At 35.8% G+C, this 26,971-nt stretch overlaps 1 protein-coding gene across 1 annotated transcript in view; it reads right to left on the reverse strand.

Moving 5' to 3' along the window:
- Nucleotides 1–26,971, reverse strand: part of LMNTD1 (lamin tail domain containing 1) — a 102,879-nt gene that overhangs the window by 62,816 nt on the left and 13,092 nt on the right. Inside the window, exon 2 of the mRNA XM_069106814.1 lies at nucleotides 592–720. Within this exon, the coding sequence (XP_068962915.1) occupies nucleotides 592–698 (107 nt within the window). The 5' untranslated portion in view covers nucleotides 699–720. The remainder of the gene's footprint in view (nucleotides 1–591; nucleotides 721–26,971) is intronic.

Raw genomic sequence — 26,971 nt, forward strand, 5'->3', positions numbered from 1 at the left:
TTCATTTAGTCACTCATTCAACAACTGAGTGTAGAGTCTATTATGACCCTTGTATAACTGATGAGATGTCCTAACTTCTGTTTAAACCAGGGACTCATACTTTATAAAAAATGTTAGTTTGTTTTGGTTGGGAATAGTTTGAAGTTCTTTTCTTGCTCTAATCTAGTGTGTTTCAAACTAACACAGCCATGGAACACTTCTGGCCTCTCAGTGTAATAATGGAATACATAAGTGCCAGCCCAGGATATTCTCTAACAATAAAGGGAGATTGGAAAAATTTAGGAGTATTTTAAGACAGTTCTTAGAATATGAAATTTTTACACCTGAATCATTTTACATTTATTATCACAGAGGAGAATATACCACCAGCATTGAAAATGTCTCAAGTACATGTCACATGGCAGGGAATACAAGGGTTCTACAAAACACAATTTGCTGTTTTAGAGAATTCATAAGATGAAGTACATTTCAAATTGATTTACTTGGTTCTTAAAAAAACAGATACATATGTAGTTCAGTTCAAGTGCTTGGTTCTAACTTCTCAAAACTTAGTATTTCTCATGTGACTGTTCTAGTTGTTGATGCCCTTACCTATTCTTTTCCTTTGGTTGGCCTCCACGATCACTGACTTCACTTTGTAAGTGTACTTCACTTTGTTGAACTGCAGGATTTTCCTGAGGAGTTTTCTCCTCTTTCATCTTGACTAGAGGATCTTGTTTCCTAACAAAATCAAATCATGGTATCAGGCAAAAAATCCAGTTGTAGTGCAGGTTTTTAAAGTGGCCTAAATTAAATCAACTGAGCCAAGTAACTGAAAGTAAACCAAAGGCACCTGTTTAAAGTTTAATGTCAGGATTAATAAGAAATGTCAGAAATGTCTGATGCCAGAACCAAGATATGTGAATGTCTAAGTGTTACTTACACCATACAGTGAATGCACTTTGTGAATAACTAAGTTCTATGGACCTTGCACACTCTTTGTACCTTATTTTCTCTGTCTATATATAATACTTACCCATCCCTACCTAATAAAAGTGCTATGAGGATAAAATTCAAATCTTAGATATGAAAGCCCTTAGGCAGATCTGTACAATAACCATCTAATATTATAACTGAAGATAATTCTTTCTGACTGAGATTTATGAATCATTTCCTACTAAAATGACTCTTGCCAGTGGCCAAAGCAATTGCTGAAAACAACAACAACAACAACAACAACAACAAGGTAGAATTGAGTAGCATTCTATAGCCGAGGAACTAAGATTCAGGCTTTGACATCCAGATAAGGTGTTGGCGAGCCATGGGTCACAGGCCAAATCCAGTCAACTGTCTATTTTTGTACAGTTAATGAACTATGAAGGATCTTTACATTTTAAATTAAAATATTTTGTAGTTTTAGATATTTAAAAAATGTAAAAGCCAGTCTTCGCTAGCAAGCCATACAAAAAGAGATGGGCTAGATTTCGCTCATGGATCATAGTTGGCCAACCTCTGATTTTTAAACAATACTGCCTCTTTTAAAACTATGAGATAATGTCTAAGTACATGTAAGACTTCAAGTTAGGCACAATTTACTATATTAATGTTTCACCTGCTCTAGAGAATAGTGAAACAAAGTAAATGAAATCTATGTACAAGAGCATCATTTCCTTTTAAGTATTTTGCTTTCAGCCAAAATGTTCAAAGAAAGTCAAAGTGCCCCATTTATTATTTTGGATTCCTTACTGAGAGCATAAGGATGGTGCCCAAAGAGTGGTGGTACAAATCTCAATGAGGAAATCCTAAGAATACCTTTTCTTGAACAAATGGAAAGACTGACAATGAGGATAATGAATCTACCTTATGTAGAGGGAAACAATACAGTCTAGCGGGTCTAAGTACCTAACTAGAAGCTGGGGAGCTAAATAATGACCCTACCTCTGCCTATAATGAACACACTAATTTAGAACAATTTGAATAATCTCTCTGTACATCATTTTGTCCATATGTAGATCACACGTACTCCTTCCTATCTTTTGTGAGAATAACATGAGAGTAACAGATGTGTAAAACTGAGGGTTTATTAGCATAATAACAATACAGATTACTACTGAAAATTATTATCATTGGATGAGATTTAAATTTAATTAATTTAATTAAAAGACTGCTTTGCACAGTAAGCACTTAAGTGCTTCATTCATTCATTTACAAATTAGTATCTTAGAGTAAATGATATAATTTAAATACAAAAAAATCAGCATATAGCAGCTGCTTATATTTTAATATTTCAAACTTAAAAGATAATAAGCATTTTACACAATTGGCAACTTAGCTTTGTAAGATAAAATATGTGACTATCTTTACCTATCACACTGATGAAATGAAATCTTGTGACAGTGTTATTATGGACCGATTATGGAAATTTAGTATAAAAGATTTGTAGGCTTATACTTAGTTTGGAGAAATTAAAATGGATTTAAAATAGCTGTATATCACTCCAGATTCCCAAATTCTCTCTAGTGAAGTTTCCTACTTTCAGAAAGTTTTATTCATGGGCTATATAGAGAAAGAAGCTAATTATGACCTCACATAAAAAACACATTGCATAGCTGATTGCTCATTATTTATCAAAGCAGTTTAAATAAATAAAATGTCAACTGAGAGGAGTTTTGGGATGTGTTAGATCTGAGTGTGTTTCCATTTTCTGTTTCCCTGATGAGTTTATTTTCCCCTTCTTTTCTTTCCCCACTGGATGATGACACGTCTGCAACTAAATAAATTTCTATTCTTATGCTACTCCAACCAGAGGAGTGTTTCTCCCCAGAGACAGAGGAAGAAGCATTTCAAACAACCTTGGAGCTCAAGGTTTAACAAAGCTTTTACAATAGGCCAAGTGCCACATTTATCATATTTGTGTGCTTGAGAAGAATTCTAAAACAACTGTTTAATAAACATTTGTGGTACTCTATACAGAGTAGATATATACACGGCTAAGAAGATGGTCTCAAGAAGAATAAGAGTCAGAGTTGGTAAAACATAGGACTTAGCCAGGGAAGAGATGTGTAGAAAATGGCATGTGTGTTCTGAGCTCTAGCATCTTCTCTGGTTCTTGTGCTGAGGTTCAGAGGGCTCAGAACCAGCCTGGGATTTCAGTGAATATCTTGTTTCCATAAAGAGAAGCTCAGCATCCTTATACCCTCACTGAGTGACTGAGGAAATCTCCTTCCTATTATGTTGGTGATGAGACAGAGCAATTACCAGGGAAATGAGATGAGTATCCCTCAGGGGACATGTATGAAAGTGGCAGTCATTTGGGAATAGGGGCAAGCAGAGAAGTTTTAATACCTAATTAAATTCTGCTTTTGTTATTCTATTTGATTAAACACCTTTGATTAGAAGTCTTAGTGAATTGGCTTGATTTGGTACAAGAAACATTAATGAGGGATAGTGAGCTATGGATTTGAGTAGATAATTATTCTAACAGTACTATGACTCTGGAAAAAAACTTAGGAGTTTTTTCATTCTTAAATACAGGAGACCCCAGGAAGCTAGATCTGTGGGACCTCTTCTAGGATCTCTGTTGTTTGTATGTTCTAGCATTGCAGGAATCCACTGAAGATTTTTCTTTTTGAAATTTTCCCTTCTAAGCTATGATTGGATAGCAAAGTTTTGTGATACTACTTTTCTAGGCCAGAACAGTTGATTTAAAAATAACATATACTATTGTTTCCAACTGTGCTCTATTCAACCTCTATTCCACAGTTAATACATTTCCCTTTGTCTTAGACCACTTCCTCTTGTACTATTTCTATCTTCTAGAATCCACCAAAACACGGTTTCTTCCAGAAGATTCTGAATCCCTAGTAGTCCTCTAGTTCATTCCTTCATTACCTCTTGCTTGGACTACTAACTTCCTAATTAGCCTTCCTGATTCAAATCTTTTCTCTCCAGTCTAACTTTTATGTGGCTGCTGATGTGATATTCCTCAAGTACAGGTCTGACCATGCCACTCAAAAAGCTTTAATGATTTCCAATTGCCTTTAAGATGAGATACAAATATCTCCACTTGACATTTAAGGACTTTCACAAGCTGGCTCCAGTCTATTGTCCCAGGCTTATTACATATCACTCTTCTTCAAGTACTCCATGTTTCAGCCATACCAGCCTATTTGACATTTCTAATCCACAATATTCTGTCTTCCACCTCTATGCCTTTGTAGAGGTTATACCCCATGCCAGGAATGCTTTCTCTCCTCAACTTAGAATTCTTAGCTTCCTCCAAAGTTCAGCTCAAATGCTAGCTTCTATATGAGGACTTTCCTTATCCTCCTACTAAAAGTCCCCCTTTCCCCAAATTATGAATACATATTGTTTTCCCTAATAGAATGGAAACTCTTTGAGGGTAGGTGATATTTTGGTTTTGCATCCCCAGCACCTGAATCTGCCATATTTGCTGTTTAATAAGTACATGCTGATTGAATGAATGAGTTTACTAGGAAAGCTAAGTAGAAACAAAGGCAAGGGTACAAAAGGAAACTTCTACAGCATCTGGGTTCTCAGTTTGCCTTGGTTCCTGATTATTGCTTCATCTAATTCTGGATGGTTCAGTTTAGCTGTGGATAAATTTTCTCAGTCTATCCTAATAGCCCAGTTTTTTTCCCCTTGGCTATCTTGTCAGGGGACCTAAATCCTCAAATGCCCCTTTTAATCCCTTGGATATTACTTAGGTCCTCTTTTTATCCTGTTAGAATAGGCTGGGTGTGCTGGTCACACATGGCCTTCAGCAAAGAAACAGACATTTATTATTGGCCATTTAATTTGCTATTCTAAGCTTGTCAAAGAGCTCATTATGCCTCAAAGTTTATGGAATCATACCTTAATTGCAACTGCAAACACAATGGTGCTTATTCCAATAATTTTTTCCCTTACCCTTGTTTATCTCCCATCCTCTGGAGAGGTACTCTGCTATAGCAGAACATCTCTGGACTCATCAATTACATGTTTGTTCTTAATAAGCATCAATCTGTCCTTTTTAGTTTGAGATCTAAGAGCCTATGAAAATAAAATACAAGTACTGGCAGTGGATTATACTGATACTTAATGAAGACAATAATATCTCATCAATAGTGAATTCTTTCTGATTATTTAAGCGAGACTCTCCTAATGCAGACACTTCTTTGCATCATTATCAACAAATATCTCAATATTAATTATTTGCAAAGCATTGTGAAGAATATGAAAAAATGCAAAATGCAAAAATGAATAAAGTCTAAAGTTTAGGTATTGCCCTGATTATTTGTGGCCCTGTGCAGTTTAACTCCAACCTCACCTCCCTTGCCAGTACAGTAGTGCATAACCTCATATACTTGGCCTATGTTTAACATAGCCAAACTAGATTACATATCATCTCCTAAACATGTTCTGTGCTTTCCTGTTTCCATCAGGATGCCAATGCCTATAGTAACTTCCTTCACCACACCCACATTTCTGTCTATTGAAAATTTTAAGGCTTAGCTCATAGACCACTCTTTTCATAAAGCTTTCCTTGCCTCCCCTTGCCAAAGGCAGTGTTATTATTCTTAGAATTATCATACCACTTTGTTTGTATTTATATTTTATTTTATGTTCTATTTAATTTTGTATGTCTTATCTTTCCTATAGTAGTATAAATTCTTTGAGGACAGAGGCTGTGCCTTTTTTTTATCTTTGCATTCACCTTAAGGGAAGTGGACTTTGTTAATCACTTGACTTTTTTTTTTTTTTTGCTTTTTGGAGGAGGGGAAGGCAGAGCAATTGGGGTTAAGTGACTTGCCCAAGGTTGCATGGCTAGTAAGTGTTAAGTGTCTGAGACCGGATTTGAACTCAGGTCTTCCTCACTCCAGGCTTGGGCCTCTATTCACTGTGCCACCTAGATACCCCTGCACCACATTTTTTATAGCTCCAATTGTTACAATGTTTTCCCACACAATTAAGTTCAAATCTGTGTTTCTGTAACTTCTACCTTGTTCTGCTCCCTGGAGCTACATAGAATAAGTCTAATCTTTCCATATGACAGCATTTCAAATACCTAAAGGCACTATGTTTCTTTTCAGTTTCCTTTACTCTAGGGTAAATAAACATATACATAAAACCATGTATAGCATGGCTTTAAATCCCCTAACTATTCCAGAAACCTTCCTCTGAACATCCCAGTTTGCCATTTGCCCCTTTTAAAAATGTGGTCTCAAGAAATGAATAGAAAATTTTATAGAATCATAGATTATTTAAACTGGAAAGGACCACTTAGGTAAAATTTATTTTATCATTGGTAACTTTATTTTTTTAATGTTTTTTAAAAATTTATTTTTAGTTTTCAACATTCACTTTTATAAGACTTTGAGTTCCAAATTTTAATCCAACCATCTCATTTTACATATAAGGAAACAGGCGAAGAGAAATGAAATGACTTGGACAGTATCACTCTGAAAGCTAATAGCAGTGTCAAGACTAGAACCAGAACCCAGGGCTCTTGAGATGCCCCCCTTCAGGTATCTTTCCACCATAGCATAGCTGCCATTGAAGATCATCTGAGCAGTGTAAACTCTCTGCCTGATTGTATTAACTTTGCAGGCAAATCCTCGGCATTCCTATATATTTCTAACGAAGTCCAACAGCAAGAAATAGAAAGAGAAATTCCATTTAAAGTCACTGTAGACAGTATAAAATATTTGGGAATCTACCTGCCAAAACAAACCCAGGATCTATATTAACACAATTACAAAACACTTCACACAAATAAAGTCAGATCTAACTAACTAGAAAAACATCAGTTGCTTGAGGCTGGGTCAAGCTAATATAATAAAAATGACAATTTTACCTAAATTAAATTGCATATTTAATGCCATACCAATCAATCTACCAAAAAATTACTTTATAGAGCTAGAAAAAATGGTAACAAAATTCATTTGGAAGAACAAAAGGTCCATAATACCAACCGATTAATGAAAAGAAATGCTCGGGAAGGTGGCCTAGCTATACCAGATTTTAATCTGTATTATAAAGCAGCAATCCTCAAAACTACTTGGTACTGGCTGAGGAATAGAGTAGTGGATCAATGGAATAGATTGGGTACACGAGACTCAGCAGTCAATGACTATAGTAATCCACTGTTTGATAAACCCAAAGACCCCAGTTTTGGGGATAAGAACTCACTATTTGACAAAAACAGCTGGGAAAACTGGAACATAGTATGGCAGAAACTGGGCATAGACCATTATCTAACACCATATACCAAAATCAAGTCTAAATGGGTGCATGATCTAGGTATAAAGGCACTCTCATGGGGTATGTTTATACTTTGAGTTGCTTTATCATCACAATAGATTTGTGATGATCTGTCCACTAACTCAAGCCAGGTCCCTCTCATGATCAGTGCATGAATTTGCCAGGCAGCTGGCCAGGGGAAAGTGTTCAGTTTGTGGTCACAGAACTGTGCCCCATCTAGTAATTAATTCCTACAATATACAACAGCTACACTTTGAAGACATAACTCAGGAGGGAGGATCTGACAAAAGTTAATTGGTCTGGAAAGAGAATGAACCAGTAAAGTGCAATATAATGTGCACAAACAGAAGAAACAGCAGTGCTTCCTTATTCAGAATCAATAAAATCACACAGCAAGTCCATACTATTTCCCAAGGACTGGCTTTAAAAACCCAGAAAACCTAGGACAAAAGACAGAAGACTAATGTTTTCCCCTCTAGAGCTTGGGAGAGAGGGAGCATATCAATAGTAAGATGTTCCTGGTTTGTGGAATGAGAGGGTGAGCTTGCTTGAGAAGGTGAGGTAAATTTGAGGAAAGACTTAGACTAAGCTGGGCACTGGAAGTTAGTCGGCGTCTGGTTCTGTAGCTCCTTTCCCATGATGAGAGCATGAAAACTGACATCCAAAGGAGCATACTGGTGAATGAAGCAGTGAAAGGCTATAGGTGGGGACATTAACAAAGCCATTTCACCTACAGGATAATCATTGTTCTATCTGTCTAGTGCATATGCATTTACTTTAGACAAATTATCCAGGACAGAGAAGAGCAATAGAAAACTTCCAAGGTTAGAGTTACAAAGTTTCACAGCTAAAGGTGTGTATGTTGTAAGCTGCATATAAGCATGTGAGAAATGATTATTTCTTTCTGGTTTTAACAACTAATTATTGTATTAGGACCAAGTTTTCCCCCCTTTTCTACTTCCTCATCCAGAAATCAACTGGTGTGGGAAATCTTTCTAAAAGACTTACCCAGCCAGAATGGCTGAGATCTAATCAAAGACAGCAAAAAAATACTAAGTTTAGGCTAAAGGTTGCATTCTTGCTCACTGTTTGCTCAGACAGGTCTGGGGGAATGTGGATCCTCTCTTTTATCAGACAGATATGGAGATTGATAAGTCTCTTTGACCAGGACATGAATGATCCAAGTGGATAACCCTCATTTTAATACAGCCCTCCTCTCATTATAGTATTGATTCTCTCTCATTACTTGTTGTCTAATCAGAGTTGATTTTCATCCTCAGGTGCACCCCCTTTTCAAAAGACTTAATAAATATTGAAGGTTCAACAGGTTCGCTCTCTTTGGCTGCCGAGGGGACGAGTCTGTTTTTGTTGACTGTTTTCTAGATGTAGTCAATAAAACTAATTTTAATTTACCCAGAAACTTGGTGTCTTAGAACTTGCATGAAGCTTGGGAAGTAATAGGAGGACAAATAAAGAAAAGTTCTTTCCTATCTAAGGAGCAAGGGTTCTAGGGCTCCTTTTTTTTAGGTCTATAGTCAACAAGCCTGAGGTGAAGGAGCTAAACCAGAGCTAGGTTAGGAAAACAGATTCTTGGAAAGGTGAAGATGTGTAGAAGGCTTACTAAAATTAAAGCTAGATAATCTTTCCCTACCATCCAACCAGGATTAGGTCATCTGGATTCCAAGACAACATTGGGAAGAGGAGGTTTAGTCATAGGGTTCAGAGAGGAAACTAGATAAGAGTAAGGCCCAGTCACATCTAAGACCAGGATAAACTATTAAGATGTCTAAAATCTTACATAAACAGGTCCCATTTAACTGCCCTTTGTAACTGCCCCTGTGGTAGTACTCAGTACTAAGTTTCTTAAAGTAATAAAATACTTAAAAGAAAGACTCTTTAGCTTCAGAAAATAGGGCATGGAGGAGTCTTCATCTGAGAGTGGCTCAATCTGAGAGAGACTATGATAGACAGTCACCAATAGGGAGGCACCAGAAAACCAACTTGGGTGCTACTGCTAATAACTGAGTATTAGAGAGTGTAGTTGGTCCAAGGTGGCATACTTAGCCATTATATACAGAAAGGATAGAAAGGAGGTATTTGTGCCATCTTGTGTCTGCCAAAACAGCAGCATTATGTAACAGATGATGAAATGGACTCTCATTGATATATATATATACATATATATATATATGTATGTATGTATATTTTTTCATATATATGTGTGTATGTTCCACTCTCTTCTCCTCTTTCTCTCAAATTAGTAAATAGAATTTATTTTGCTTTTTAGAGACATTTTATCCCCAAGACAACAGTGTTAGAAAGAAAGAGGGCCAATCTTGGAATCAACAAGGGTCTGAGTTAAAATCCTGTGTCATATACAAAAAGAAAACAAAACCTTCTTATTGTCTTTGTTGTCAACCTCAGATTTTCAGCATTTTTGAAACTCTTCAGACATGTAAACATGCCAATTTTTATATTCATCCACAATTACCTACTTTTTATGTGTCTGAGGAAGAACTATGGGAAAAACACAATCTCTCAGCTCCCCAATATTAAGGAAATCAGAAGTCTTGACTTTCTTCCTCTGCCCCCATGTCCTCAAAAGACAGGAAAAACCAATATATTCTTCCCTTATTTCCTAAGATTTTCTGTAAAACTGCCTTGACATTAAGGATAGGAACTTTCACCAAATAGGATTCTTTTTTTTTATTTTTTAAAATTTATCATTTATTTATTTATTTATATTTTAAGCAATTGGGGTTAAGTAACTTGCTCAAGGTTACACGGCCAGTTATTTTCTGTGTGGATGCCAAATATCTGAGGCTGGAACTGATCCCAGGTCTCCCAACGCCGGAGCCGGTGGTCTTACTCACTGCACCACCTGGCCACCCCTAACCAAGTAGGATTCTTTATCTTTTCTTTGATTGACTTTAGTAATAATAATAATTTTTATTTAGAAGGTTTATATAAGTATTTTGCTCACAATAATCCTGTGAAGTAAGTACTGAAAATATTATTATTATTCCTGTTTGCAATGGAAGAAACTTGGGCAAAAATTAAAAGTGGCTGTAGTACAAGTATTACTATTCCCACTTTAAAGATGAAGAAACCAAAGTAAAAAATAAAGTCACTTGCCTAAGTTCACATAACTAGTGACTAAGAGAGCCAGTATTGAACCCAAATCTTCAGATTCTAAATTCAAAGGTCCTTTGTCTACAGGACACAGACTTTTTTTTTTTTTGGCCTTTTGGAGGGCAATTGGGGTTAAGTAACTTGCCCAAGGTTACATGGCTAGTTTTTTTTGTGTGTGTGTGTTAAGTGTCTGAGGCCAGAACTGAACTCAAGTCCTCCTGACTCTGGGGCCAGCGCTTCACTCACTGCACCACCTAGCCACCCCGACACAGCCTTTCTTAGTAAAGTCATTTGTAGGCAGTCTGTGGTATTCTATGATTATGATATGTTTAAGTATTTGCATCATAAGTTAGAGAAATTATTAACCAGGTAAAAAGTTGGGCTTTGTCCTTTGAAGCAACAAAAAGATTTCAAAGGCTTTTCATAAACATATTAGTGAGAAAAAAGAGATGCCTTCTGGTATGTAAATTCAGTCCTATTTCTAGTCTCACCCATTTACATTTAAGGAGGAACAATCAAAAGTAAGCAAGGATTCAAAAGTCCACAATGCAAACTTGTTCACCTGGTTTAGAACACTTGCTAGGGATAAATAAATTCACATTTCCAGTTCCTAAAACCTTTAAAGAAGTGGATGTAGGAATAAAACCATGGTGTAATGTAATGCCAAAAGAAGGCAACTTCCCAGGTTCAAAATACCAGCATAGGTGCTCTCTATTTTATTCAGTAACAAACCAAGAACAGAGAAGATCAAAACATGACATCATTCCAAATACAGCATTTACTAAGTGTGATTAAATAATCTCCAAGTACTACCCCACCCCAGGACCTTCCAATCATTCAATCAATTACAAAGTCTCGGTTCTAAATACTTCTCCACCCCTAGGCTATACCTTCATTCAGTCCACCACAAAGCCCCTCTTCTCAAATGTAGATTAGTTTCCAAACATAAGGTCAAAAGTTCCCCACCCCTGGATCACAATTGAATCTACCCCAGAGTTACATCAAGTTTAAACACAGCACTTAATACCCAAATGGAGGTCTTTTCTTCATCTTGACACGAGGCAAGTTCTCAGCAATCTTAGTTCCTGGGGAGACAAGGCTTAGCAAAGCCACAAGATACATTGCCAGTCCCTTCATGAATTTATCCTCTGTCTGTAGAACAGTCCTAGAACCCCTGAACACATTAGCAAAGCCCTCTCCCAGGATTTCTGTAAACATACAACAAGAAAATCCTTCTTCAGGGCTTCTGAACCAACAGAAAGGCTCCCAGACCCCTGCAACAACAGCACTGTCCTTCACCAGTGGACAGTATTCATTCTGTCTGCAGGACAGTCTCCAGACCCCTGCAACAACAGCACTGTCCCTCACCAGTGGACAGTATTCACTCTCTGTCTGCAGGACAGTCTCAGGGCTTCTTAGCGAACAGCCAGGTTCCAGGACTTCTTCAACAAAAGGACTGTCTTTCACCAGTGGACAAATCTGGCAAAACAACATCAAAACAGACAGACAAAGTACCAGCAAAACAGCCATGTCTCCTCAGTCCTTGGCAGCTCAGGGAGCAGGTCTCAAAAGTCCAGGGCAATTCAAAGCGGCCACCAGCAATTCTCTTAGTCTCTCTCTCTCCACGAGGTGCTGCTTCCAAAAAGATCTTCCGCCTCTCTCTAGTGTCTCTCCAAATCTACGTCACCAGCTCCTCCCAGTTCAGGACTTTCTTTTCACATCAAAAAGTCCATCCCACAGGTGGGATTAACAAGCTCTGGGTTTTAATACAATCAATTTGAAAACCAAGCCCAATACAGGGGAATCTCCACATTCCATTACTATCACACATGGTTTCATTATTTTTATATAAAATGAAAAAATTATGAAAAATAAGCAAAGTGAACTAAGCTGGCAAGCAAATTTGACTTTATAAAAAGGAATAATATCTTTGTTTCAACTATGGAGAGAAAAGATATATTTAATCAAACAAATACTTGTCATTTGGGACAAAACCAATGGGTTTGATTATACAATGATAAAGGTTTCTAAATAACAAAAAGCAGTATCTAAATTAAAAGAAAAGAAACATTATATATATTGTTATATATTTTAATAAGCATATCATCTAAAGATCTGATATCCAGAATCTATATAACTGATAACATATTTCTAAGACTAATAATACATGCTCTCCAATAGAACAATCCTCAAAGGACATGAACAGAAAATATCTCAAGAAAAAAATACAAACTGATAATCACTACATGTACCATTAAGGCAATAATGTCAACAAAGCATATTTATATAGATACAACCTTATAGTCACTAGAATGACCAAAAACAGTGAAATAAAAACAAAAATTATTTATAGGACTAAGGCAAACAAGAGCTCTTAATTTACTGATAAGCTGATAAAAGTACTGCAAGCATTTTGGTGATCAGTAAGGTAAGGGTCATAAACTTTTCCCCAAATGTATCATTAAAAGGAAAAAAAAATATGTACAAAATTATTGACAGTTAATATATTGTAATGGTTAAAAAGGAAACAATCTAGTAATCAATCTGACAAATATTTGTTACACACTTACGTGCCAATTCTTGTGCCAAGTGCTGGGCATACAAAGAATAAACAAAAACAGTCCTTGCCTTCAAGAAGCTTAAATCCTAACTGGAGCAGATAACATGTACATAAATGGATATATACACATATAATATATACACATATATTTATTGGATGGAAGATAGCTTTAGAGGGGAAGGCAGTAGCAGGTGAGGGGAGAAAGAAAGATCTCCTGCAGAAGGTATCATTTGAACTAAATTCTGAAGAAGCCAGGGATTCTGAGAAGTGGAGGTGAGGAGGGAGACCATTCCCAGGTATGGGAAACATGTTCAACAACTGGAGAATGGTTGAATAAATTAGGTATATTAATTTAATAAAACATTATTATACCAAAACTTATAAATGCAAAGCATACCAGATAATATAGAAAGAACTTTATGAAGAGATGAACTTTGGGATCAGAAGAACTAGAACTCATTATACACATTCTTCACTTAAAAAAAAACACTTCTAAATAACGAAAATAAAGCTGGACTAACAGAATTTTAGACAGACTTAGAGGCAGGCACAGAAGAAAAGCATTATTTGCTTATCTGCTATTAGGTAATTTACTTGATTCTGCCTTGTTAGAAGGTACAGGTTTAAAGATTTGACTCTTTATTTTGTATGTGTATTTGATTATTTGTTGTTCTGATGATGATCAAGTTGATAATTATAATATTAAAAAACCTGAATATACAGATATCACCAAGACTTGGTGGGATTGGGGTTCATGACTACACTATTACTTTGGAAGGGTATGCTTTATTCAAAAGGAACAGACTAGACAAAGCAGGTAGTGGAGCTATATTCATGTGAGGAAATTATTAGGATACTAGGTAGGATGCTAAAAAGGCTAGAGCAATTAGATGAAGCATAATAGGGGAAATATAAAGCCCTGCACTTTGACACAAAGGAGTGAAAAAGCACAGAATAGGGGGAGACATAGGTAGCTAAAAGTTTGTGGAAAAAATATCTGGACAGTTTAGTAGACTGCAAACTCACTGAGACTGCTAAAATTAGTGGGTCAAAAATGGTGGCTCAAAAAGCTAATACAACATTTGGCTGTATTAATAGAAGCATAGTGTTCAGAACAAGGAAGTTTATAATCCCATTGTTGTCTTCTCTAGCTAAACCATATCCAGATTATTGCATCCCATCATGGGTGTCATATATTAAAAGAATATATTGATAAGCTAGGGTATGATCAAAGAAGAATGTCAGCAAGATGAGGGGACTGGAAAATATGCTGCTTGATGATCAGTCAAAGGAATTGTGAATGCTAGTTCAGAAAGTTAGGGGGAAGATCATCTTCAAGCATTTATAGAGCTGTCATATAGAAGAATTAAGACATTTTATTTGAATTGGAGAAAAGAGGAATGCAACAAAGTTGTAGAAGCAATCTTTGGCTCAATATAAAGACACAGACTATGAATCAGGGCTGCCCAAAATTGGGATTGGCTATTCCAGGAGCTCCATTGTCCTTAAAAGTACATGCTGGATGACCACATGGAAATGTTGAAATCACTCCAGCTGATGGCTGGTTGTGGCCACCCTGAGGCTAAAACCTCTGGCTCACACGGTGCTGGGCTAGGCTCCAAGAGTGCTGTGTTGGCCCCTTCCTGCTGGCCTGCTAGGCTGTCTTCAGCTGGAGGTTAGCTTCTATCTGTCATTTTTCAGATTCTGTAGCTCCAAAGTTTGTTTAGAGTAATTTTTTACATGAATTGGAAGAGGTGGATGTGGATGCTATGCAGAAGTCCTGTTTCTACTCCACCATCTTGGCTCTGCCCCCTCTTCTGTTATTTCTTTCATTATGATACTATGATTTCTTGTATTGTCATATTCTTCTGGGAGATGTGTGATCCTTAGGTTGTGTCAGTGTATTCTATCTTTGGGATCAGTTTGTTTTACTTTCATATTGAGTATATTTTCTTTTAATGTTTTTTACTTCTCTTCTCCTAGGTTGTCCTTCTCTTCTACTTATTTGCATTCTCAATCTATTATTCTCTCTTGTTTCTTTGGTGAAGTTTGCCATTGCAGATTCAAGTTTTTCTATTCTACTCATTATTTTTGCTGTGCAGGGACATAAATCCAGCTGTCATAATTCTTATTTCTCATTTAAACCACTTAAGAACAGAGTGTTGTGGTTCCATGTTCTCTTCAACTTCCATAATGTCCTGTTTTTCATTAGATGTTGGATCATTTTCCTTTATTTTCAGTATTTATTCATAGCTGCCTCAACTCATTTACTAGAAGCCATATTTCCTGCTGTTGTTACTGTTTGGTTTTAGCCTCAGGGTGGCCACAACCAGCTTCAGCTGGAGGGATTTCAGATCACCAGCAGCTGTGGCAGTTTCCAGAATTATCAACTCATAGATGCCAAAGACAAAGTGAGAGGTCAGTGTAGACTTTGCAGGAACTGGGAGTTCAGGAGTGCAGTCCAGCCTTTGCCCCCCAGGGTGAGAAGTGGCTGAGGATCTGCAGCCATGCAGCTGCTGCAGCATAGCTGCTTCAGAGCTCCTGGCCTGCTGATTGTAGGGAGCCAAGCGACCAGTCTGAAGGGTAATCACTCTTGCTTTAGCCTGCTTGGATCTGGATTGCTGTCTAGGTGGAAGTCCTGGGGTGTGTCACCAGTTTGCCAGAGCATGTGGAGGCTTCGGAGAGGGCAGCCAACTAATATCTTCGGCAGCTGAGAAAACCCCAGTGATTTGGGACAAAGCTCCCCCCTCTGTGTCCTACTGTGGCAAAAAGCTCAAAAGTCAGTTAATTGAGTGGCAACATGAGCAAGCAAAGGAAGAAAAGCAAGCTCAGCTATCCGACTTTACACTCCTATTTTGGGGACAAGCAGGATGAAAGCATGGAACAGGAGGAAGACAATGAAGTCAGAACTCCTGCACCAAACAAAAGCTTCTAAGAAAAATATAAATTGGTTACAGGTCATAGAGGAGCTTAAGAAAGATTTTGAAAACCAAATAAGAGAAGTGGAGGAAAAATTGGGAAGAGAAATGAGAATGATACAAGAAAATTATGAAATGAGAGTCAACAACCTGACTGAAGAAAATAACACCTTAAAAAAATAGGTTAACTCAAATGGCAAAAGAGGCTCAAAAAGCCAATGAGGAAAAGAATGCCTTAAAAAGCTGAATTTGCCAGATGGAAAAAGAATCTCAAAAGCTCACTGAAGAGAATCATTCCTTCAGAATTAGATTGGAGGAAATGGAGGCTAGTGACTTTATATGAAATCAAGATACTATTAAACAGATCCAAACAAATGAAAAAAAAATTGAAGGCAATGTGAAATATCTCATTGGAAAAACAACTGACCTGGAAAATAGATCCAGAAGAGATAATTTAAAAATTATTGGACTACCTGAAAGCCATGATAAAAAAAAGAACCTAGAATCATACTTCAAGAAATTCTCAAGGAAAATTGCCCTGATGTTTTAGAACCAGAGGGCAAAATAGAGTTTGAAAGAATCTACCAATCACCTCCTGAAAAAGATCCCATAAAGAAAACTCCTAGGAATATTATAGCCAGGTTCCGGAGTTCCCAGGTCAAGGAGAAAATATTACAAACAGCCAGGAAGAAATAATTTGAATATTGTGGAAACACAAAACTACCTTGAAAGCCATGATCAAAAAAAAGAACCTAGAATCATCCTTCAAGAAATTCTCCAGGAAAATTGCCCCAATATTCTAGAATCAGAGGGCAAAATAGAAATTGAAAGAATTTACTGATCACCTTTGAAACAGATCCCCAAAAGAAAACTCCTAGGAATATCATAGCCAAATTCCAGAGTTCCCAGGTCAAAGAGAAAATATTACAAGCAGCCAGGAAGGAACAATTTTACTATTTTGGAAATACAATCAGGATAACATAAGATCTAGTAGCTTCTACATTAAGGGATCGAAGGACTTGGACTATGATATTCTGGAGGTCAAAGGAGTTAGGATTAAAACTAAAAATCACCTACCCGGCAAAATTGAGCATAATGCTTCAGGGGAAAATATGGTCATTCAGTGAAATAGAGGACTTTAAGGCATTCTTAATGAAAAAACCAGAGCTGAACAGAAAATCTGACTTCCAATTACAAGAAGCAAGAGAAGCATGAGAAGGTAAACAGGAAAAAGAAATCATAAGGAACTTATTAAGGTTGAACTATTTACATTCCTACATGGAAAAATGATAATTGTAACTCATGAGACTTTTCTCAATATGAGGATAGTTGAAGGGTTTATGTATATATGTATACATATATATACATGTATGTATAGAAGGGTATGTGTGTATAAATATATGTGAGCGTGTGCATATGTGTGTACATGTATCCATAGACAAAGGGTACAGGATAGGTTGAATATGAAGGGATGATATCTTAAAAATAAAGTTAAGAGGTGAGAGAGGAATATTTTGGGAGGAGAAGGGGAGAGATAGATTAGGGTAAATTATCTCATATAAAAGAGACAAGAGAACACTGTTACAATGGAGGGGAAGAGCAGGAAGGTGAAAGGAAATGGGTCAACCTTATTCTCATTGAATTTGGCTTAAGGAGGGAATAACATATACATTCAATTGGGTATCTTACCCTACAGGAAAGCAGAGGGGGAAGGGGATAAGGGGGGGGGGTGATAGAAGGGAGGGCAGAGGGAGAGGGTAAACACTTTTGAAAAGGGACAGGATCAATGTAGAAAATAGAATAAGTGGGCAGGCAGATAGGATGGAGGGAAATACAGTTAGTCTTTCACAATATAACTACTATGGAAATATTTTGCATAACTACACATGTATAACCTATGTTTAATTGCTTGTCTTCCCACTGGGGGTGGGTAAGGAGGGAAGAAGGGAAAGACTCAGGAACTCAAAGTTTCAAAAAACAAATATTAACACATGTTACATGCAACTGAGAAATAAGATATACAGGCACTGGGGTATAGAAATCCATCTTGCCCTACTAGAAAGTTAGGGGTGGGGGGATGGGGGAGGATATAAGAGAGAACAGATTGGGGGAAGGGGTATTCAGTAGGTTCACTATTTTGGACTGGGGGATAGGGGAGAGATGGGGAGAGAAAAATTTGTAACTCAAAATCTTGTGGAAATGAATGTTGACAACTAAAAATAAATAAATAAAATTGGAAAAAAATAATAAAACAAACAAACAAACAAAAAAAGTGAAATTAGATTCTGCCCATACCGTCCTGTGGTCTTTTTCATATCTTTGCAGGAAATGAGTGAGTTTGTCTTTTTATCCAAAGAAGCTCCCTATAAGCCTGGGTTCATCTGGATTTATAGAAAAACTAGCATTTTTCTTGTATTGTTTATTAATCCTTGCCAAAAACCATGGTTTTAGGCAGTAACCTTGAGTTATATTTGAATCCAGGAAATTACCAATTACAAGGTGTTCTCTCTGTCAAAAGTCACAACTACATTTACTTCTGTGAGAAAATTGGTCATTTAAAATCCTTTGCAGTAGACAGTTCTTTCCACAGAAAAGTAGAAAGGAGTTTACCTGGATGTATTTTCAAGTATAACATGTTATTCTTAGGCATAATAAAATTTTAAAAGATTTATTTCTATTTGATTTGTGCTCATTATTAAAACATATTCAAATGTAATTGGTCAATTGTCCCATTCTACAAAAAAGTTTCAAACTAGATCTAACAAACCAGATCTATCATTTGTTCACCTTAAACTAGATCTTCAAAAGTCAAGTAAAACAGAGAAGTGAGGTATGTTTTAATTGACTTAGTAGCCAAGTTGATGCTTTTAGCTATTACTATTAGCATAATCCTTAGTGTTCTCCTAGTGATATTTTTATATGTGACTATTTTATGTGTAGCAATAAGCACAGAAGAATAAAAGTATTTTTTAGATAAGCCCTAGTAAAAATTTTAGTTACTGGAGTTGAAGAGCAAAGAATAGAAGTAGTTGGCCATTCCTCAGGAATAGTGGAAGTAGGTGGGAGGGTGCCATGAATGAATGCCATTTGATGATTACAACAAAGAAATCAGGTAAAATAAGTAGTAAGGCAGAATTTGAAAGGAGGTATATTTACATTCCACTGACAGAAAAAGAAAGGAATGGAGAACCAAATTAAATTGCCTGGATTCCTTTGGGATTACTACAGAGGAATACCTGGATTGGTTCAAACAAGCTTTTAGATAAACTTTACTTCCAGTTTCATTTAAATCTCAATCTAGAGAAAGAGAGATGACAAAATTCATATAAGGGAGTCAAGAAAGGCCAAACTTCTTTAGTTTTAGAATGGTATGTTTGTATAGGTCCTAAAACATGTAAAAATCACCATATAATCTAGACCTCAAAGTAAAATTTACTACCAAAGTTTGATCCCACAATAAGAATGGGATAGCCAAAGGGCAGTCAAAGGACAAGATATTCAAGTTAAGAAGTAGCACTCTGTGACTGAAGGTAACAAGAACTCCCGTATCACATATAAGATAAGCCCATATAACATGATGTACAATTTTTTTTGCATGAAAAAATTTATTGACTGGTGTGAGAAAAACACCTTGTAAAAGCCTTATAAAGCACTATTGTAAATTTGAGTTCCTTACAGTTATTAAGATTTTCTTTCTATTCATTCATTGATAATTTATTATAATACTTATTAAATTAGGTGATTAAGGAGATAAAAATGCAATTAAGGTATAACTATTATTCTCATAGAGTTTACAATCCTGTAGGGGAAATACGAAATATACAAATTGACAATATGATTAACAAACAACAATACAATTTGGAGATAATTTACTGATATTAAAAAGGTGATGTAAGGATAAGTACAGATAAAATAGTTTAAAAAAAGGACAGCTGAAGATGAATCTACCAGGGCATGTCCAGGGCACTATCTGAGGAAGAAGATTCCTCAGTCAGCAAACATGAAACTTCTTGGTCTGGGTGGCAAGGCAGTCCCCATAGGGATCTATACTTTGACTCCTCTGGGACAAACATAAAGTGATTCAGAATTTGGGGATAAAAGCTAAAACATAAATCAATTTGTATTAACATTGCTTTGTTTCTGAGTTGGAATGTCAATGAATTTGCAAAAAAAGACTAAGAACTCACATAAAGGATAATCCAGGAGAATCCACACTTTAAGGAAAAATATTCTTTAAGAATTTCAAATGCTCCTTTTTGCTTCTAGAGATCCATGCTCATCCAGTGACTTCCCAGTTATGGATTAATCTTCCCTGGTATCTTAATGCTAGGAAAGCAGTTTTATGAATAGTGGACATATGTATTTCAGTCTTCTTGGCAAGCAGAATTATTGTGTCATAGGATCATCATCATAAAGTAACAGAACCTTAGTGCTGCAATGGACTTTACAGCTTATAGTGTTCAGCTTCATCATTTTATAGATGGAAAACTGGAGTGAAAAAGAGTGAGCTGACTTGACTGCCCGAGGTCTCTCTCTCTTTGCTGTTGTTCAGTTGTGCCTGACTCTTTATCCCCCCATTTGGGGTTTTCTTGGCCAAGATGTTAGTGGTTTGCTATTCCCTTCTCCAGCTCATTTTACAGAAGAGAAACTGAGGAAAACAGGGTTAAGTGACTTGCCCAGGATCACACAGCTAGTAAGTTGTCTGAGGCCAGATTTAGACTCAGGAAGATGAGTGCTCCTGACTCCAGACCTGGCACTCTATCCACTGCACCACCTAGTTGCTCTATCCCTCACTGAAAATTAATAAGTTAGAATTTTTTTATACAATTCAGCAAACATTTATTAAGCACTTATCATATATAGAACAATGAATAAGGAAATGTAGGAGATAAAGAGATAAGACACAATAACTAAATTAATGAAGTCATAATCCAGGTCAATCTAGCATACAAATATATACAAAAATAACTATGGTGCATGATATTATATGATGCATCATGATTATAGAACTAGAATTCTGTATTCTGAGGTCTTTATCATTACACCAAAGAAAACATGTAAATTAAGTAGAAAGGCAGAATTTGAAAGGAGGTATATATATTCCACTGATAGAAAAAGAAAGGAATTGAGGGCCAAATTAAATTGCCTTGATTCCTTTAGGATCAATGCTTTGGGCAACCCAACCAAACTTTGTGACTTTAGGACCCTTGCAGTTATTCATCCAGATGACTATGTGAGGTTTGCGGCCACCACCAGTTAGAATTACCATTAGCGGTCTGGAAAGAGGAATAGGACAATTGAGAACTGTGAACTGCATTACTACCTGAAAGGGATAGTGAAAGCCATTTGCAGTTTGGGAATGTGGGGAGGGGATGCATAGGGCAGTAGTCTGAAGCTAAATGCTATTAGTAGCATTACACTGGCTTGTGGAAGATGATACAAACTTACATGAATCTTCAGAGTTAAGAAAAATCATAACTGTATTATTGAGATCACTGGGAGATTTCCTTGATGTAGGAATGCTAATTTCTGTCTCCCTTGGGTTACTAATCTCTGGGAAGTAAGTCAGGCAAGCAATATTTGTGAATGCATTTTTCTTAGGAATCTTGTATGCTTGATATCCTGTCAGATTGTCTGACAGTCAGTTTTCTGATATTAGGTGAGTCTATAATAACAAGACTTTCTTGAGATAGCTTAGGGCAGGGGTGGGGTCTTATCCTGCTATGAAACCTATATAATACTATGTCCACTAATCTTGAGAATGGCTTGAGTAGCTTTAGCTCACGTGGAAAAGTTTCAAAATCAAGTGCAATATAAAGTCTGTGGATTTTAGATCCAATATACATAAGACCTGATCACCTCTTAAATGAGGTACATGATTACTCAAAGGAGTTAGACCTAACAATTCACACAGGAAATTTAAATGGAAAATGTCTAATGTCTAAACTATGATATAAATCTGGAGAGCCCCTGAATTAGTACAACTGGTTTTATATCTGGTCCAGGCAATACAGAGGGACAGTGAATTGGGTACGGGATTGAATAGGAAAAGGAGAGTAGGTTGGATTGTACTTTGGACATTATGTGGTACTTTTAATAACATTCACAAATATGGCTTGCCTCCCTTACTTCCCAGGGATTAGTGACCCAAGGGAGTTGTCAGAACTGGCTTTTATCATTTATCCAAAGGCAACAAGAGATGTCATTTCATGGGACACTTGGTCATATCTTATTGGAGTGCTTAGGACAAGTATTTGCAAAATGACCATCATTAAGGTAGTTGCTCCTTATGCAACATGTACCATAAAGGGCAAGGACGTAGTGAAATGCTCCAAAGAACTTGGTAAACCCTCCAAATTCATTCAATGTTTAAATGCTTGATGACCTCAATGCAAAGGTGAGATTAAGATATAATGTAAGAGATCTATACTAAAAGAACAGTGTAAGAGTGAAACACAAGAGAGAATAAAGAATATTTAAAAGTTTTACACCAATAAAAAGTTTTATTGATGCTTTTGGATTCTCCATCACAATAATTTCTGTATGTACTCTCCCCCTCTCCCAATCATCAGGAGCTGGCAGGACCTATTCTCAATGAAGCTTCAGTACGGCTCTTTGTAATTTCTACTTACTTTTCTGTGTTTACTAACCATCCCTTCAATAATATGTTCTAGAATTTTGTCAGGAATTGAAGTTAAGCTCATTAGCTTATAATTTTAAGATTCTATTATCTGCCATCTTTTAAAACTTGAGATATTTGCCCTTCTATAATACTACAGTACCCTTCAATTCTCCACAGGCTTAAAGACTGTGAACACTCATGATGACTCAGCCATTATATCTGCTTGTTTCTTCAGTACCCTGAAATCAATCTAGCTCATCTGAGTCAGTGGCCTGAATTCACCATGGGCAACGAGGTGCTCTTTTGCCACCTCCCTACTTACCTTAGATGTCAACTCCCTATTAATCATCAGAGTTCCAGGGAAAGAGCCTTGACCTCCAAAGCTAATTCTCATCTCCATTCCTCCTTAGGCTGGAGGTAAAGTGTATCTCTGAACAAATCTCATTTGGGTTTGTAAGTTTTTGTGTTATGTTGTCTTCTCACTTTCTTAGTGTAGACATTGAGTTATAACAAAAATATTCATGTAGATGGAGCATTTAATTTGCCATTAAATGAAGGAAATGAAATGGGTAAGACAATTTGACTAAGACATATTTTCATTTTAAGAAAAAATTCCATGTACCTCAAACAACATTAATTCAAGAAGCTATCAATCTTGTTTTATAGACTGTTGACAAGTGAAATTCAAAATCAGTCTTCAAGATTTTTTTTACTAGATCATAAGGTACTTGAGGAAAGTAATTATGTAGTCTTAGATCTTCTTCATTGCCTAAGCAGAGAACCTTGCATACACCAAGTACTAAATAAATATCTACTGAATTGAAATAAAGTATATTGAAGCAGCGCTGAGTTCAAATCTCAGCTTTGCCACATCTCCTACATGACCTTAGGAAAGTTATTTATAATCTCTTTGAGAATCAGTTTTATCTGAAAATAAGATTATTTCTAAGGTGTCTTTGACCTCTGAATCTTATATCTAACATGGATTTTAGCACATTACAGTTTCACTGAAATCAGCCTTATTTTTCAACTAGAAGTATGCTACCTGTCACTGCCTAGTTTCATAAAATTATAAGTCAATCCTGTTTACCCATCCTTTCTCTGAATTTAGAACAACAAAATTTTTTATAAATTCATGGTGAGAAACATCTATATTCTTAGCACTAACTTGCCAAACAGAAATCTACACCAACAGAAATACTCTATCATTATTTTTAAAAAGCAGGAAGAAATGGAAGATATAAATGTATTAAAATGCTCTGATATATCACAATCATCTGTTTCCTCTCTTAAGTATTGTCAGAGAATTCAATGTTTAACTATTTGGTTTTCTCCATTATACCTACCTCTAGCTAATTTATTGTCATTTAATTTTATAAAATGTAACCAGATGTTACATGTCCTACATTTAAAATTATAACAGAAATATGTTTTAATATTTTAGTTTGGATATGCAAAAAATTTTAAAAATAGATTATAGATCTAAAAAGTATCCTTGGGAAACCTTTTGATAGAACTGTTTCTCACCTTGTACTTGTAGCCAACAAACTTTAATATGAGGAGTTAAAGTTTACCTGTTCACTAAAAACTCAATAGAAGTATTATTTTTTCATAACAGTAAAAATGGCATTCATTAATTCATTCATTCAAGAACTATTTATTGAGAACTTGGTATGCCCCAGGTACTGCAATAGGTACTTTGGGTAATACACAAATGACTAAGGCACATTCTCTAACCTTAAGGGTTTAGAATGGATAAAGAAGATGAGATATATACAAATACCTATAATAATAGTAAAAATATACTAAGTGAAACATACGCGAAGCACAAGGTACTATGGGGATCAGAGGAGTAAGAAATTATATTCAGTTGCAGATATCTATTAAGGCTTTATGGAAAAGGTGTCAGGTTAGGCCTTGATAGATTAGTAGAATTTTGATAATTGGAGATGCAAGGGAGGGCATTCTTGTTTCTCAGTAGTATAAGTAAAATCATGAAGGCTAGAAAGGAGGGTCCATGTTTGTGGATCAGTGAATAGTCAGTACAGGTAGATTATAGAGATTACAGATTTATAGGTAGATTATAGGTATGAATAGGAGAATGGTAGGAGATAAAATTGAAAGGCAGTTTGGGGCTATTTCAAAGTGCCTTGAGTGGTAGATTAAGGAGTTTGAACTTTGTTTGACTGGCAATTACAAAAGATAAAATTTTGTAATTAGAACTACAAAAGATAAAACTTTGAATACATAGCACTAAAAACTTTCGCATAAAAAAATAATGCACCTAAGAGATGAAGGGAAGTGGCCAAATGGGAAAAATGCTTGTATCAAATTTTCAAGCAAGGGTTTGGTATCCAATTAATATAAAAAGTAACATATATAATATGTACTATAAATACACATATGTATATAGTTTCATATATTTGTCTGTATATACATGTATATACATATACATATACTACATGCATAAAGATATTCCCAAATAGATAAAAGATCAAAGGACATGAATAAATGGTTCTCAAAAGAATTACAAACTGTTAACAATCATTTGAAAGAATGCTTCAAATCATCAATAATAAGAGAAATACAAATCAAAACAACCCTGTTGTTTCACCTCACACCTTGAAAACTGGGAAAAATGAGAAAAGATAAGAATAGTCAATGTTGGAGGGGTTATACACTTGTGAATTATTGGAAGCCATGAATCAGTACAACCAATTTGGAAAGCAAATTAGAATTATGCAAATAAAGGAGCTAAAATGGCCATACCCTTTGACCCAGAGATTCCATTACTCAGGTTAGACTACAAGGAATGCATTGATAAAAAGTAAGTTTTGGGGTAGCTAGGTGGCACAATGAGTAGAGTGCCACCCTGGAGTCAGTAGGATATGAGTTCAAATATGGCCTCAGACACTTAACACTCACTAGCCTTGTGACCTTTGTCAAGTCACTTAACCCCAATTGCCCTGCCCTCTGCCCTGCCAAAAAAAAAAGTTTCCATGTACAATGAAATATTTATAACAGAACTTCTTGTGAGAGTAAATAATTAGAAACAAAGTAGATGCCCACTGATTGAGGAAGGGACAAACAAATTGTAGTACATGAATATTTGTGATGGAATGTTACCATACTATAAGAAACAATAAATAGGATGAATACAAAGAAATATGGCAAGATTTACACAAACTAATGCAGTGAAGTAAGTAGATCCAAGGAAAAATATGAAAAATAATAGTGTAAATGAAAATAACCACAAAACAATAAAATATTAATGTTGTAAAAATTACAAAGAACAAAAATGGTTCTGAATAGATAATGATGAAACAAACATTCCTACCCTATCCTTTGAACAGGTAGGAGGTATACAGGTGTAGTTCACCATATATACTTCCAGTCTTTCTCAATATATTGATCAGTTTTGCTAATTTTTTCTTTTAAGAATATTATTTATATGGGATGGCTCTCTAGGATGGTGAAAGGAAGGGATACTGGGAGAAATGAGGGGATACTGGGAGAAATTCTGGTGCTATAAAAATCACAAAATATCAATAAAATTATTTTTAAAACATGGTTGCACTATTGATCACAACCTCTAAGATGATTTTGGAAGACTGTACTTACTAGGAGATTTTAGTGTTTGGTGGGTAGTGCTGATTTGTTAAAACAATCATCCTACAAAAACAAAAACATCAATAATTTTTTTTCCAAAAAGAAATATTATTTTACCATAAGTAATAAAAATATGAAGAATTAAGATAAACATGGGAGGTCATGTATAAAGTAAGTGATGCAGAGTGAAGAAACCAAAACTGTAAATCCACAAAATTCAGATTTCAACCATGTAAATAAAGACACCACCAAAAGGTTAAAGTTAAATACAGGGTACAATGTTGCCACCAACTACTAAAGTTAAAGTACATACCCTTTCTGTAAACTACAAAAGTGGAATGTGATATGTGCTATGAGTCACAATCACTATGTCAGGTGGTTTTACTTAAAGTTTCTGGTGAATATGAGTTTTGGAGAGGTGAGATATTAGAATGTGTTGGGTAGTGACTCATGTGAAATAAAATATATCAATAAAATACATTTTTTAAAAGTTTGAAGAAGAGAGGGAAGATAATGGTTTTAGAAAATAGCAAAGTTAAAGGAACATTTGTGGAGATTTTGAAGAGTGTGAGATGATCAGGATGCAGGCAGAGGAAAAGAAACTAAGAGAGAGTAAGAAATTGAGTTTTCAAGAAAGCAAAGTTATTCGATTCTAACACTTAATATCTATGTACAAAGCACTGTGTCAGGGATGCTACTGGTAAGAAACAAACAAACAAAAACCCAGTATAATGATGCTCTTAAAACATTGAAGTCTTAGAGGAGGAATATATTTGTACACAAATAAATGCATGAAGTAGAATGTGATAATGACAAAGAGTAAGTAAAGATTAAATGCTATAAGAAAATGTAAATGGGTGGCTAGGTGGCGCAGTGAACAGAGCATTG

The sequence above is a fragment of the Petaurus breviceps genome, unplaced genomic scaffold, assembly GCF_028583685.1.
Source record: "Petaurus breviceps papuanus isolate PSGF00001 unplaced genomic scaffold, PetGlider_PUasm1.0 81, whole genome shotgun sequence".
Taxonomy (NCBI): Eukaryota; Metazoa; Chordata; class Mammalia; order Diprotodontia; family Petauridae; genus Petaurus; species Petaurus breviceps.